The 13,780-nt window shown below is 44.9% G+C and overlaps 1 protein-coding gene across 3 annotated transcripts in view; it reads left to right on the forward strand.

Moving 5' to 3' along the window:
• ccdc40 (coiled-coil domain containing 40) overlaps positions 1-13,780 on the forward strand; it is a 123,083-nt gene that overhangs the window by 1,868 nt on the left and 107,435 nt on the right. For 2 of the 3 annotated variants that reach the window (XM_038777198.1, XM_038777199.1), the window contains exons 3-4: positions 1,687-1,797; positions 4,443-4,553. In XM_038777198.1, the coding sequence (XP_038633126.1) occupies positions 1,687-1,797; positions 4,443-4,553 (222 nt within the window). The remainder of the gene's footprint in view (positions 1-1,686; positions 1,798-4,442; positions 4,554-13,780) is intronic. The other variant, XM_038777200.1, reaches the window with a different exon arrangement.

The raw sequence follows: 13,780 nt of genomic DNA on the forward strand, positions 1-13,780 counted from the left end.
TTCAATGAGGAGAGTACAAAATAATACCAGGAGCAACAAGAGGCATACCTAAAAACAAGGTGCCAACCTGGTGAAGCTACATCTCAGGATATGCATGCCAAGCTGAATACTCGAGACCGAGTGAAGCGATGTTACAACCAGACGATCAGCTCAAAACTCTACAGTCCTGCCACATTGAGTCATGTCCATTCAGCCATAAAGGGTAATGGATAATCAAACATTTAACTGGAGAAGAAGGCACCAAAACATCCACATTATCAGTCATAGGGAAGCCCAGCATGTCAGGCACTCATCATCATAAATGACAGTCTTCAGGCAATTTGATACACTCCACTTCAAGACAAGAACAGTTATAGACACTGGATACTGTAAAGTCTGGTGTCGATTTAAAAATACCTGTGTCACTACCAAACTGGTTACTATACTTGGCCTGCCTAAAAATACAGGCCATGCACCTCCCTGGATCTACAACTTTTCAAGCTTAAAGACCAGCTTGATTTTGTGGTGGTCCATAGGCGTCTATTAAAAATTTATTTACAGGATGTGGGCATCACTGGCTAAGCCAGCATTTATTGCCCATCCTTTGTTCCCCCTGAGAAGCTGATAGTCTTCTTGAACCGCAGCAGTGCCTGCGGTGTGGGTCCACCCACAGTGCTGTTAGGGAGGGAGCTCCAGGATTTTGACCCAGTGACAGTGAAGGAGGGGTGATATATTTCCAGTTCAATAACTTGGAGGGGAACGTCCAGGTGGTGTTCCTAGGTATCTGCTGCTCTTGTCCTTCTAGATGGTAGCGGTGGGTTTGGAAGGTGCTGCCTTCAGTGGTGAAGGGAATATATGTTTGTGCAAGTGCTACCAATCAAGTGGGCTGTTTTGTCCTGGATGGTGTCAAGCTTCTTGAGTGTTCTTGGAGTTGATCTCATTCAGGCAGGTGGAGAGTATTCCATAACACTCCTGATGTGCCTTGTAGGTGGTGGACACATTTTGGGGAGTCAAGAAGTGAGTTACTTGCCAAAGGATTCCTAGCCCCTGACCTGCTTTTGTAGCCCCAGTATTTGTATAGATAGTTTAGTTTCTGGTCATTGCTTCAGTATCTGCGGAGTCGTGGATTGTGCTGAACATTGTGCTGTCATCAGCAAACATCTCCATTTCTGACTTTATGATGGAAGGAAGGACATTGATGAAGCAGATAAAAGTGTTTGGTCCTAAGGCACTAGCCTGAGGAACTTCTGCAGTGATGTCCTGCAATTGAGATGATTGACCTCCAACCACCATAACATTCTTCCTTTGTGCTAGGAACTGGCTGCTCTTTTCCACCTGCAGACTACTACAGCCATGCATTCAAAAAGCACCAACAGCCATTCGGCTGCATGTGTGCCTCATGGTTTTGCCAGCCCATACCTTTACAACCTCTTTCAAACTTCCTTCATTACCCTCCTTAAAATGTGCTACCTGGATCTTGCCCACAATTCTTGCCCCTAACACATTCCGTACCACAGATTGCTATTCAGTTATTTTTCATCTCTGTGACCTCCTTTAGGATGTTCTCTTTTGTTAAGGTACAACATGCGATATGTTTGAAAAAGAGAGCCTCGCTGATGGAAAATAGTATCCAAGATTAAAGTTTAAACTGTTAGGGCACATCCTGTTTGCGCATCTGACGCTTGTTTGCATTTTCTTGCAAATTAGGGGGAAACTATTGACGATGATGCTGAGGGACAAATTCAGATACTTCTTTCAGAACCTGCTGCATCACCAGATATTGCTGAAGCTGTTCCAGAAGATACAGAAACAAATATGGTAAACATCAATATTTTATCCTATCTCTAATTATAATTATTCTGTGGGTTACAATTTCTAGGCTGATTTCTCATACATCAAGAGATGTGCCACTTGACCAAAGTGGTAGAGTGTTGCTGTCTTCTCTGGAATTTAATTCCAGCCTGGATCAACACCTTTCAGCTGGAGGACAGAAAACTGATGGAATTTATTATTTTAATTGCTCAGGAGATGTGGACATAGCTATCAAAGCCAGCACTTACTGTATATTCCCAATTGTCCTTGGGAAGGTCATGGTGAGCTGTGTTCTTGAACTATGGTGGTGCATAAGGTGTGGATATGTTCACAGTTATACTAGGGAGGAAGTTCCAGATTATGAGCCAACAACAATGAAGGAGTGGTGGTAGAATATTAAATTAACCACTGATGTAGCATATTGAGATACCCTCAATTACGGCACATGAGAGAAGATAGGTAATTCAAAGGCTTTAATCATCTGAGAACTGAACAGCAGCCGAGAAGTATGCTCATCACATGCTGCCGAGTGAGCCTCATCTTATATACCGTTTCCTGGGGGCGGAGCAGAGGCGGAGTCCCCCAGGGTTCCAAGCCCGGTCTTAAAGGGCCAATGCATTAAAGGTAAGGTACCGTTACAGCAGCTACTGATTGTTGGAACCAACAATTCTACGGACATGTGCTTGTAGGATTAGAATAGCGGTTTTAATATACTCACAACAGAGCCAGCCTATTAGCCATTGAACTTTCGGTGAACTGGCCGGCTGACCATGTGGCACTGATCTTTTATACAGCAGCTTCCGGGGGAGGAATCCTGGGCAGAGCCAAGGGAGAAGCCCCATACAACTCGAGCATTCCCAGAGCTACTCCCCCTGGAGGACAGGTAGTGCAACTGCACTTACAATACAGACACATGTATATACAGATTACAATCCGGTGTGAATCACGTTCACCACATTCACCCCCTGTGAAAAAATCGAGTCCAGCGGGGGTGGTGGCTCACAGACTTAGTCTGTCCGGTGGATGAATTGTTCTTTTCGATCTGCGGAGCACCGGGGTTGCAGCCTCTTGCGGTGGCTGTGTGGGTGTTGAGAGCTGGGGTACGATGGCAGACTCCGGGGTGGGTCTCGTCCGAACTTCATACACGTCTGGCTCGACCGGAGACTGGGGGCGCTGGGGGCGGGCTGGTTCTGGCGCATGGAACCGGTGGGGTGAGCTTGCGGAATTGGGGGCGCGAGGGGGCGGCAGCATAGGGAACGGGGTAAGGGGTTCCTCAGCGGTGGTAGGGGGGGGGCTGGATCCAGCGGGTGCCAGGTCGCGAAGGGATACTGTGTCCTGGCGACCGTCCGGGAACTCCACGAATGCGTACTGGGGGTTGGAATGGATATACAGACACATGTATATACAGATTACAATCCGGTGTGAATCACATTCACCACACTGATACCATTCATCACACATACATTTCTATTTGAGGGAAAAAGTTTCAAATTTCTGCCAATCCTTGTGTGCAGCAATGTTTCCTAATTTCACTCATGAAAGATCTGCCTCTAAATTTTGCAACATGTCCCTTAGTTACAGACTCCCCAACCACCGGAAATAGTTTATTTCTCTCTGCTCCTAATATTTTAGGAATTTTGATCATATCAAATTGGCATATCAAATATCATATTGGCAGCACGATAGCATGGTGGTTAGCATAAATGCTTCACAGCTCCAGGGTCCCAGGTTCGGTTCCCGGCTGGGTCACTGTTTGTGCGGAGTCTGAACGTCCTCCCCGTGTGTGCGTGGGTTTCCTCCGGGTGCTCCGGTTTCCTCCCACAGTCCAAAGATGTGCGGGTTAGGTGGATTGGCCATGCTAAATTGCCCGTAGTGTCCTTAAAAGTAAGGTTAAGGGGGGGTTGTTGGGTTACGGGTATCGGATGGATACGTGGGTTTGAGTAGGGTGATCATTGCTCGGCACAACATCGAGGGCCGAAGGGCCTGTTCTGTGCTGTACTGTTCTATGTCTATCACCCATACTCTTCTAAATGCCAAAGAATACAACCACAGTTCTTTTAACTTTTGCAATCCAAGTATCATTCTTGTAAGTCTTTGTTGCACTTCCTCCAAGGCCAATATATATTCCAATGGTGGGGTGATTGGAATTGTACACAGTACACTGCAGGAGTTCCTCAGGGAAGTATCCTAGCCCAACCACCTTTAACTACTTCCACCAATGACTTTCTCGCCACCATAAGGTCAGAAATAGAGATGTTCACTGGTGTTTGCACAGTGTTCAGTCCCATTCACAACTCCTTAGATAATGGAGCAATCTGCATCCACATGCAGCAAGACCTGGAGCACATTCCGGCTTTGGCTGCCAAATCACTAGTAATATTAGTGCCACAAAAATTAGTGCCACAAAAATGTAACACGTTGCTCGGGAAAGAGGGGTGCAGCACATTTCACGTGACTTGCATCGGCGGTGCAAGTAGCTGCCCAGGATACTGCCTGCCCTGGAGAATTGATGTAAAGCTGTGCACTGCACAAAATAATTTCTCCCTCAGAATATCTCACTTATAACAAAATTATCCAGCATTAAAGTTTTAACTGTTAAGGCATCTCTTTTGAAAGCATTTTATAATTGGTTACATTTTCATGCAAATCAGGGAGAACCTACTGAAGATGTTGCTGAGGAAAGAGATCAGACACCCACTGCAGAACCTCCTCCATCACCAAGTATTGTTGGAGAATTTTCAGAGGATATACATGCAAACATGGTAAAAGTTGATTTTTAAAAATAATTTAAAATATATTTATTATTCTGTGGATTGTCCTTGAAAGGTCATGCAATTGAAAGCAAATTATGTATCTAATTAAGAACTTGGTTGTGTGGCAGAGGTATCAGGATAAGGAACATGTAATTGACAGACCATGACCAATGGTGTCCTGCGACAATCTGCATCAGAGCTTTAACTATAATTATTAATTATTTAGGTGATGGAATTGAAAACCAAATATTTAAAATTGCTGTGGCCACCATTCCTAACATTGCTTGCTCGCCAGTTATTTTCACTTTGTGAAATTTTTTGCAGAGTTTTATTCTGTTTGAGGTGCTGTGAAAGTGTTTGATAAATTTGTTTGATAAGTGGAATCTCACAACAAAAGAAATCCAGCATTAAGGTTTTACTTGTTTGGGTAACCCTAGCATAAACATCTGACCCGTTGTTTGCATTTTCTTGCAAATCAGGGAGAAGCTAAAGTAGCCCAGCAAGGAGATTGGACACCCACTTCAGGAACTCCCACATTACCAGAATCACTTGGAGTTGTTGATGGGAATGTAGAAACAAATATGGTTAATGCATTCTTTGAATGCATTGTTATTCTGTGAAATGTAATTTAAGGCAATTTACACAGTGTGGATGGAAGCAGGAAATTACCATAGAATTTTTTACCATAGACTTTACAGTGCAGAAGGAGGCCATTCGGCCCATCGAGTCTGCACCGGCTCTTGGAAAGAGCACTCTACCCAAGGTCAACACTTCCACCCTATCACCATAACCCAATAACCCCACCCAACACTAAGGGCAATTTTGGACACTAAGGGCAATTTATCATGGCCAATCCACCTAACCTGCACATCTTTGGACTGTGGGAGGAAACCGGAGCACCCGGAGGAAACCCACACACACATGGGGAGGATGTGCAGACTCCGCACAGACAGTGACCCAAGCCGGAATCGAACCTAGGACCCTGGAGCTGTGAAGCAATTATGCTATCCACAATGCTACCGTGCTGCCCTAAATTAAAAAGATATACTAGATACAAAGATATAAAATAAATTGGCAGAACTGTGGCAAAAGGATTTCAAATAGATGAGCCTGAAAAGGGCACTTTTTAAATGGTGAATAGCTATAAACAGTGGAAGAACAAAAAGCTTTATGCATCCAGGTGCGAAGATCATTAAAATGCCGTGAACAGTACAGAAAGGTAAATGCAGCATACTGACTTTATATCTAGAGGATAAGAGAACAAGGTGATAGAAATCAGGGGCGAAATTCTCCGACCCCCCGCAGGGTCGGAGAATCGCCAGGGGCTGGCGTAAATCCCGCCCCCGCTGTGGCCGGAATTTTCCGCCACCTGGGAATTGGCGGGGGCGGGAAACGCGCCGCGCCGATCGGCGTGCCCCCTGCGGCGATTCTCCGGCCCGCGATGGACCGAAATCGCACCGCTGAGAGGCCAATCCCACCGACGTCGTTTCAACCACCTCTGGTAGTGGCGGGATTAGCGGCGCGAGCGGGTCCACCATGGCGGAGGCGAAAGAGACCCCCCCCTACCGCGCATGCACCGGTGGTGACGTCAGCGGCCGCTGACGCACCGGCGCATGCGCGAACTGGCGAAGGCCTTTCGGCCAGCCCCGACGCCAGGCGGTGGGCGTCAAAGGCCGTTGGCGCCGGTTTTGGCGGCAGTCGGCGAGGCGCCAACCACTCTGGCGTGGGCACCTATGGGGAGGCCCGACCTTTCCGCACCTTTGGGGAGGCCCGACGCCGGCGTGGTTGGCGCCACTCCGCTACGCCGGGACCCCCCGCCCCGCCGGGTAGGGAAGAATCCTACCCCAGGTTTCTGCTGTACAAAGACCTGATTAGACCACATTTGGAGTACTGTGTAAAATTCTAGGCACCCCACAGTATGAATGTATATTGGCCTTGGAGGAAGTGCAACATTGATTTACTAGAATGATACTTGGATTGTAAACGTTGAAAGAACTATTGTTTTATTCCTTGGCATTTAGAAGGGTACGGGTGATTTGATCAAGATATTTGAGGAAGCAGAGAGAAGGAAACTATTTCTGCTGATCGGGGGGAATCTAGGATTAAGGGACATGGTGTAAACTTTAGAGCCAGATCTTTCATGAGTGAAATTAGGAACCATTGCTGCACACAAAGCTTGGTCGAAATTTGAAACTTATTTCCTCAAATCGAAATGTTATAAAAACATTGTAGCCACAGAATCCACTGTAAATGCAACGGGTTGTGAGTGTGAAAGACATGTCTTGCTAGACATTGGTAAGCTACCTTCATCATTTGATAAATGTGATGCATGGTAAAGTATTAATAAAAAACACAGTGCAGAAGAAACTTTATTTCTGAAACAAATTGAATATTTAAAATAAAGTGAAACTAAAATATAGATAAAGGTGCAATTAATTTTTTTAAATATGCTACATCAATAGTTTATTTTAAATACGATATTTATATATTTTTATTAACTTAACAAAAATATTAAGAGTTGTGGGGCAATGGCAAAATTGAGTTAGGTTGTAGTTCAGCTATGTTCTTTCTGAAGGGCAATGGAAGAGGGCAGAAGGGCTAAATGATCCTGTGTTTCTAATTTATAAAGTTTGAAATTATTTTTTTTTAAAAAGTGGCTCCTATCAGTGTCAGTGCATATCTGTTTAATTTGAGAATGCTTGTGCAACTCTTCTTTCTGTCACTGAATTGTGCATATTTTTGTAAATTGATGTCTCATAATTGTCTACTTTACAATAGTTATAGAACTTATTTTGGAGCTTTACTCATGATGGAAAGTTTGATTTAAACTAAAGACATGCCAATTATTAAATAACCCGATCCTCCATGGGGCAGTTGGTAAGTGGAAATGTGGGTGTGATATTGTGCCATACAGAGCAGTCTTAGCAGCTGATCACATCTGTGGTTCTGGTAATTTATCTTTATTTCCCTGGTGGAATTGTTTCCATAAACAGCAAAACTAGCAGTTTTCTATCATTACTTTATTTTAAATTTTCCCATATCCAAACTCATCAGTTTGATACTTGTTGTCCATGTTTACAAGTGCCTTATGGCATTGCCACTGTGTAGCTTTTCAACTTATTTTAGCCTCCTTTGCATCCTCTTCCCTTTGACTAACAAGTAACGGCAGAACATTTTAACCTTTGTGATCCCAAACTTTTTTTATTCTTCATTTATGTGATGTGGATGTCACTGGTCAGGCCCGCATTTATTGCCCACCCCAAATTGCCCTTCAGAAGGTGGTTGTGAGCCAACCTTTTGAACTGCTACAGTACACATGATGTAAGTATACGACAGTGCTTCTAAGGAGCGAGTTCCAAGATTTTGACCCAGCGACGGTGAAGGAACGGGATATATTTCCATGTCAGGATAGTGACTGACTTGGAGGGGAACTTGCAGATTATGGTGTTCCCGTGTCTGCTGCCGGGTCCTTCTTGATATAGATGTTGTGAATTGGGAAGGTGCTGTCTAAGGAGCCGTGGTGAGTTCCTGCAGTGTATCTTGTAGATGGTACGTACTGCTGCCACTCTGTGCTTGTGGTGGAGGGAGTGAATGTTTATGGATCGGGTGCCAACCAAGCGGGTTGCTTTGTCCTGGAAGGTGTCAAGCTTCTTGAGTGTTGTTGGAGGTGTACATATCTAGGCAGGTAGAGAGTTTTCCACCACCTCTGGCTTGTACCTTGTAGATGGTGGCCAGGCTTTGAGAGTGAGGAGGTTAGTTACATGCTGCAAGATTCCTAGTCTTGTCCTGCTCTGGTAGTCACAGTATTTATGTGGCTAGTTCAACTCAGTTTCTGGTCAGTGGTAATCCCCAGGATGTTGCTAGTGGGGGATTCAGTGATGGTAATGCCATTGAATGTCAATGGGTGACGGTTAGATTCTCACTTGTTGAAGACGGTCTTTGCCTGGCACTTACATGGTGCAAATGTTACTTACCACTTCACTGCCAGTCTGGACATTGTCCGGGTCTTAATGCATTTGAACATGGACTGCTTCAGTGTCTGAGGAATTGTGAATGGTACTAAACATTGTGTAATCATCGGCGAACATTCCCACTCCTGACCTTCTGCAGAAAGGAAGGTCATTGATGAAGCAGCTGAAGTTGTTTGGGCCTAGGACACTATCCTGATGACCTCCTGCAGTGACTACAACCATCTTCCTTTGTGCTAGGTATGATTACAGCCAGAGGAGAGTTTTCCTCCTGATTCCAACTGAATCCAGTTTTGCAAAAGGCTGCCTTGATGTCAAGGACTGAAATTCTCACCTCCCCTCTGGAGCTCAGCTCTTTTCTTTTCATGTTTAATGTAAGATTGCAATGTGGTCATAGGATCTGTTATCCTGACATGACCCAAACTGAGCACTATTGAGCAGATTATCGTGAAGCAATTACTAATTGATAGCATTGTAGACTAATGGGGCGGCAATTGGCCAGATTGGATTTGTCTGCTTTTTGTGTATATGACATGAAACTTGAAAACCTGAGACCTGAAACATCCTCTCTAATCTCTATATCTTGCTATTTCTCTTCCTTCCTTTAATTGCACCCTTAAAACCTATCTCTTCGGCTTTGCCTTTAGTCATCATACCTAACAAGGTCTGTTTTTATTATCCTTATGAAATCTTTGTGTAGATTTACAGCAAAACAAATTTAGCATCAAAATCTTGCTGCATTTATTCCTGCCACAATGCCATGGGAGGAGCACTTTCTGCACATGCAGTGTCAGTGTTAGTCTATGACTGTTTGAAGTTGGAGATACTTTTAAGTGCAATACTGCTTTATGTCTCTGAATTATGTATGTTTTACAAATTAGTGTATTGTAACTGTCTCCTTCAGAACTATTGTTGTGGTTGTTTCACTGCCTTGTGGCGCACAAAGCAGACTTCCAATCTTTTTCCATAGCAAATTCTTTCCTGGAACACGTTGCTAGCCTGTGACCAGAGGCTTTGAACTTGAGGGCATCACTCTACATGGAACATAGCTCACCAGGTGTACCTCCCATTCTTACCAACTGCCATTAGTGTGTTGGAAGGAGTTGGGTGGCACAGTGATTAGCACTGATGACCTACAGCAACAGGGAACAGGCAGACAGTGCAGAGATCCCCTGTGGCCATTCCCCTTCAAAAGTAGTATACTGTTTTGGATGCTGTTGTACAACAAAGAACAAAGAAAATTACAGCCCAGGAACAGGCACTTCGGCCCTCCTAGCTTGCGCTGATCCAGATCCTTTATCTAAACCTGTTGCCTATTTTCCAAGGTCTACTTCTCTCTGTTCCCCACCCGTTCATATATCTGTCCAGATGCATCTTAAATGATGCTATCGTGCCCGCCTCTACCACATCCGCTGGCAAAGCATTCCAGGCACCCACCACCCTCTGCGTAAAAATCTTTCCACGCACATCTCCCTTAAACTTTTTCCCTCTCACCTTGAAATCATGACCCCTTGTAATTGACACCCCCACTCTTGGAAAAAGCTTGTTTCTATCCACCCTGTCAATACCTCTCATAATTTTGTATACCTCAATCAGGTCTCCCCTCAACCTCCGTCTTTCCAACGAAAACAATCCTAATCTACTCAACCTTTCTTCATAGCTAGCACCCTCCATACCAGGCAACATCCTGGTGAACCTCCTCTTCACCCTCTCTAAAGCATCCACATCCTTCTGGTAATGTGGCGACCAGAACTGCACGCAGTATTCCAAATGTGGCCTAACCAAAGTCTGATACAACTGTAACATGACCTGCCGACTCTTGTACTCAATACACCGTCCGATGAAGGCAAGCATGCTGTATGCCTTCTTGACCACTCTATCGACCTGTGTTGCCACCTTCAGGGTACAATGGACCTGAACTCCCAGATCTCTCTGTACATCAATTTTCCCCAGGACCCTTCCATTGACCATATAGTCTGCTCTTGAGTTAGATCTTCCAAAATTCATCACCTCGCATTTGCCTGGATTGAACTCCATCTGCCATTTCTCTGCCCAACTCTCCAATCTATCTATATTTTGCTGTATTCTCTGACTGTCCGCCTCGCTATCTGCAACTCCACCAATCTTAGTATCATCTGCAAACTTGCTCATCAGACCACTTATACCTTCGTCCAGATCATTTATGTATATCACAAACAACAGTGGTCCGAGCACGGATCCCTGTGGAACACCACTAGTCACCTTTCTCCATTTTGAGACACTCCCTTCCACCACTACTCTGTCTCCTGTTGCCCAGCCAGTTCTTTATCCATCTAGCTAGTACACCCTGAACCCCATACGACTTCACATTTTCCATCAACCTACCATGGGAATCTTTATCAAATGCTGTACTGAAGTCCATGTATATGACATCTACAGCTCTTCCCTCATCAATTAACTTTGTCACTTCCTCAAAGAATTCTATTAGGTTTGTAAGGCATGACCGTCCCTGCACAAAACCATGCTGCCTATCACTGATAAGTCTATTTTTTCCCAAATGTGAATGGATCCTATCCCTCGGTATCTTCTCCAACAGTTTGCCTACCACTGACGTCAAGCTCACAGGTCTATAATTCCCTGGATTATCCCTGCTACCCGTCTTAAACAAAGAGACAACATTAGCAATTCTCCAGTCCTCCAGGACTTCACCCGTGCTCAAGGATGCTGCAAAGATATCTGTTAAGGCCCCAGCTATTTCGTCCCTCGCTTCCCTCAGTAACCTGGGATAGATCCCATCCGGTCCTGGGGACTTGTCCACCTTAATGCCTTTTAGAATACCCAACACCTCCCGCTTCCTTATGCCGACATGACCTAGAGTATTTAAACATCCATCCCTAGTCTCAACATCCATCATGTCCCTCTCCTTGGTGAATACCGATGCAAAGTACTCATTAAGAATCTCACCCATTTCCTCTGACTCCACGCATAAATTCCCTCTTTAGTCTTTGAGTGGGCCAATCCTTTCTCTAGATACCCTCTTGCTCCTTATATACGAATAAAAGGCTTTGAGATTTTCCTTAACACTGTTAACCAAAAATATTTCATGACCCCTTTTAGCCCTCTTTATTGCGTGTTTGAGATTTGTCCTACTTTCCCGATATTTCTCCAAAGCTTCATCAGTTTTGAGTCGCCTAGATCTTATGTATGCTTCCTTTTTCATTTTAGCTAGTCTCACAATTCCCTGTCATCCATGGTTCCCTAATCTTGCCATTTCTATCTCTCATTTTCACAGGAACATGTCTGTCCTGCACTCTAATCAAGCTTTCCTTAAAAGACTCCCACATTTCAAATGTGGATTTACCCTTAAACAGCTGCTCCCAATCCACATTCCCGAGCTTCTGCCGAATTTTGTTATAGTTGGCCGTTCTCCAATTTAGCACTCTTCCTTTAGGACCACTCTCGACTTTGTCCATGAGCATCCTAAAACTTATGGAATTGTGATCGCTATTCCCAAAGTAATCACCGACTGAAACGTCAACCACCTGGCCGAGATCATTCCCCAATACCAGGTCCAGTATGGCCCCTTCCCAAGTTGGACTATTTACATACTGCTCTAGAAAACTCTCCTGGATGCTCCTTACAAATTCTGCTCCATCTACGCCTCCAACACTACATGAGTCCCATTCAATGTTGGGTAAGTTAAAATCTCCCATCACAGCCACCCTATTGCTCCTACATTGTTCTATAATCTGTCTACATATTTGTACCTCTACTTCATGCTTGCTTTTGGGAGGCCTATAGTAAAATCCCAACAATGTTACTGCACCCTTCCTGTTTCTTAGCTCTATCCATATTGCCTCAGTGCTCAAATCCTCCATCGTACCCTCCTTAATCAGAGCTGTGATATCATTTCTGACCAGTAATGCAACTCCTCCACCCCTTTTACCTCCCTCTCTATCCCTCCTGAAGCATCTATACCCTGGGATATTTAGTTGCCAGTCTTGCCCATCCCTCAACCAAGTCTCAGTAATACCAATAACATCATATTCCCAGGTACTAATCCAAGCCCTAAATTCACCTGCCTTACCTGCTACACTTCTCGCATTAAAACAAATGCACCTCAGACCACCTGTCCCTTTGCGATCATCATCTCTTCCCTGTCTACTCTTCCCCTTAGTCACATTGAGTTTATTATCCAGTACCTTACTGGCTTTAGTTGCTGCCTCTTTACTGACCTCTAACTTCCTAATCTGGTTCCCATCCCCCTGCCACATTAGTTTAAAACCTCCCCAACAGTGTTAGCAAAAGCACCCCCGAGGACATTGGTTCCAGTCCTGCCCAGGTGTAGACCATCCGATTTGTAATGGTTCCACCGCCCCCAGAACCGGTTCCAATGTCCCAAAAATCTGAACCCCTCCCTCCTGCACCATCTCTCTAGCCACGTATTCATTCTGACTATTCTTAAATTTCTACTCTGACTGTTTCGTGGCACTGGTAGCAATCCTGAGATTACTACCTTTGAGGTTTGACTTTTTAACTTATCTCCTAACTCCCTAAATTCTGATTGTAGGACCTCATCCCGTTTTTTACCTATATCGTTGGTGCCTATATGCACCACAACAACTAGCTGTTCACCCTCCCCTTTCAGTATGTCCTGCAGCCGATCTGAGACATCCAGGGGGGGACCTACCAGGGGAAGGCCATAGCGGCCAGGTCCCTGGCTCTGTGGCTCAGAAGGGAAGGGGGGAGAATAGAAAAGTGATAGTGATAGGACACTCAATAGTTAGGGGAATGGATAGGAGTTCTGTGGTCGCGAACGAGATTCCCGGAAGGTATGTTGCCTCCCGGGTGCCAGCGTCAGGGATGGCTTGGATCGAGTCTACAGGATTCTTTTTTTTTTAAATAATTTTTATTGGAATTTTTTACAGAAAATATAACAACAAACAATAAAAAGCAACAATGAAACACCCTAATAACTGTAACACCCCCAAGACCGTATCAACGCATGTATCACCCCCCCCCCCCCCCCCCCCACCCCTCCAAACCCAGTAAACAACAAGAGAACTTGAAAATAAATTAAAATTAAATAAGCAAACATAGTCAAGTCCCCTCCCCTCCCCCCGGGTTGCGGCTGCTGCTGACCCAGTACCCTATCGTTGATCCAGAAAGCCGAGGAAGGGCTGCCACCGCCTAAAGAACCCTTGTACCGATCCTCTCAGGGTGAATTTGACCTTCTCTAGCTTAATAAAACCCGCCATGTCATTGATCCAGGTCTTCACGCTTGGGGGC

This window comes from Scyliorhinus canicula, chromosome 18, assembly GCF_902713615.1.
Source record: "Scyliorhinus canicula chromosome 18, sScyCan1.1, whole genome shotgun sequence".
Taxonomy (NCBI): domain Eukaryota; kingdom Metazoa; phylum Chordata; class Chondrichthyes; order Carcharhiniformes; family Scyliorhinidae; genus Scyliorhinus; species Scyliorhinus canicula.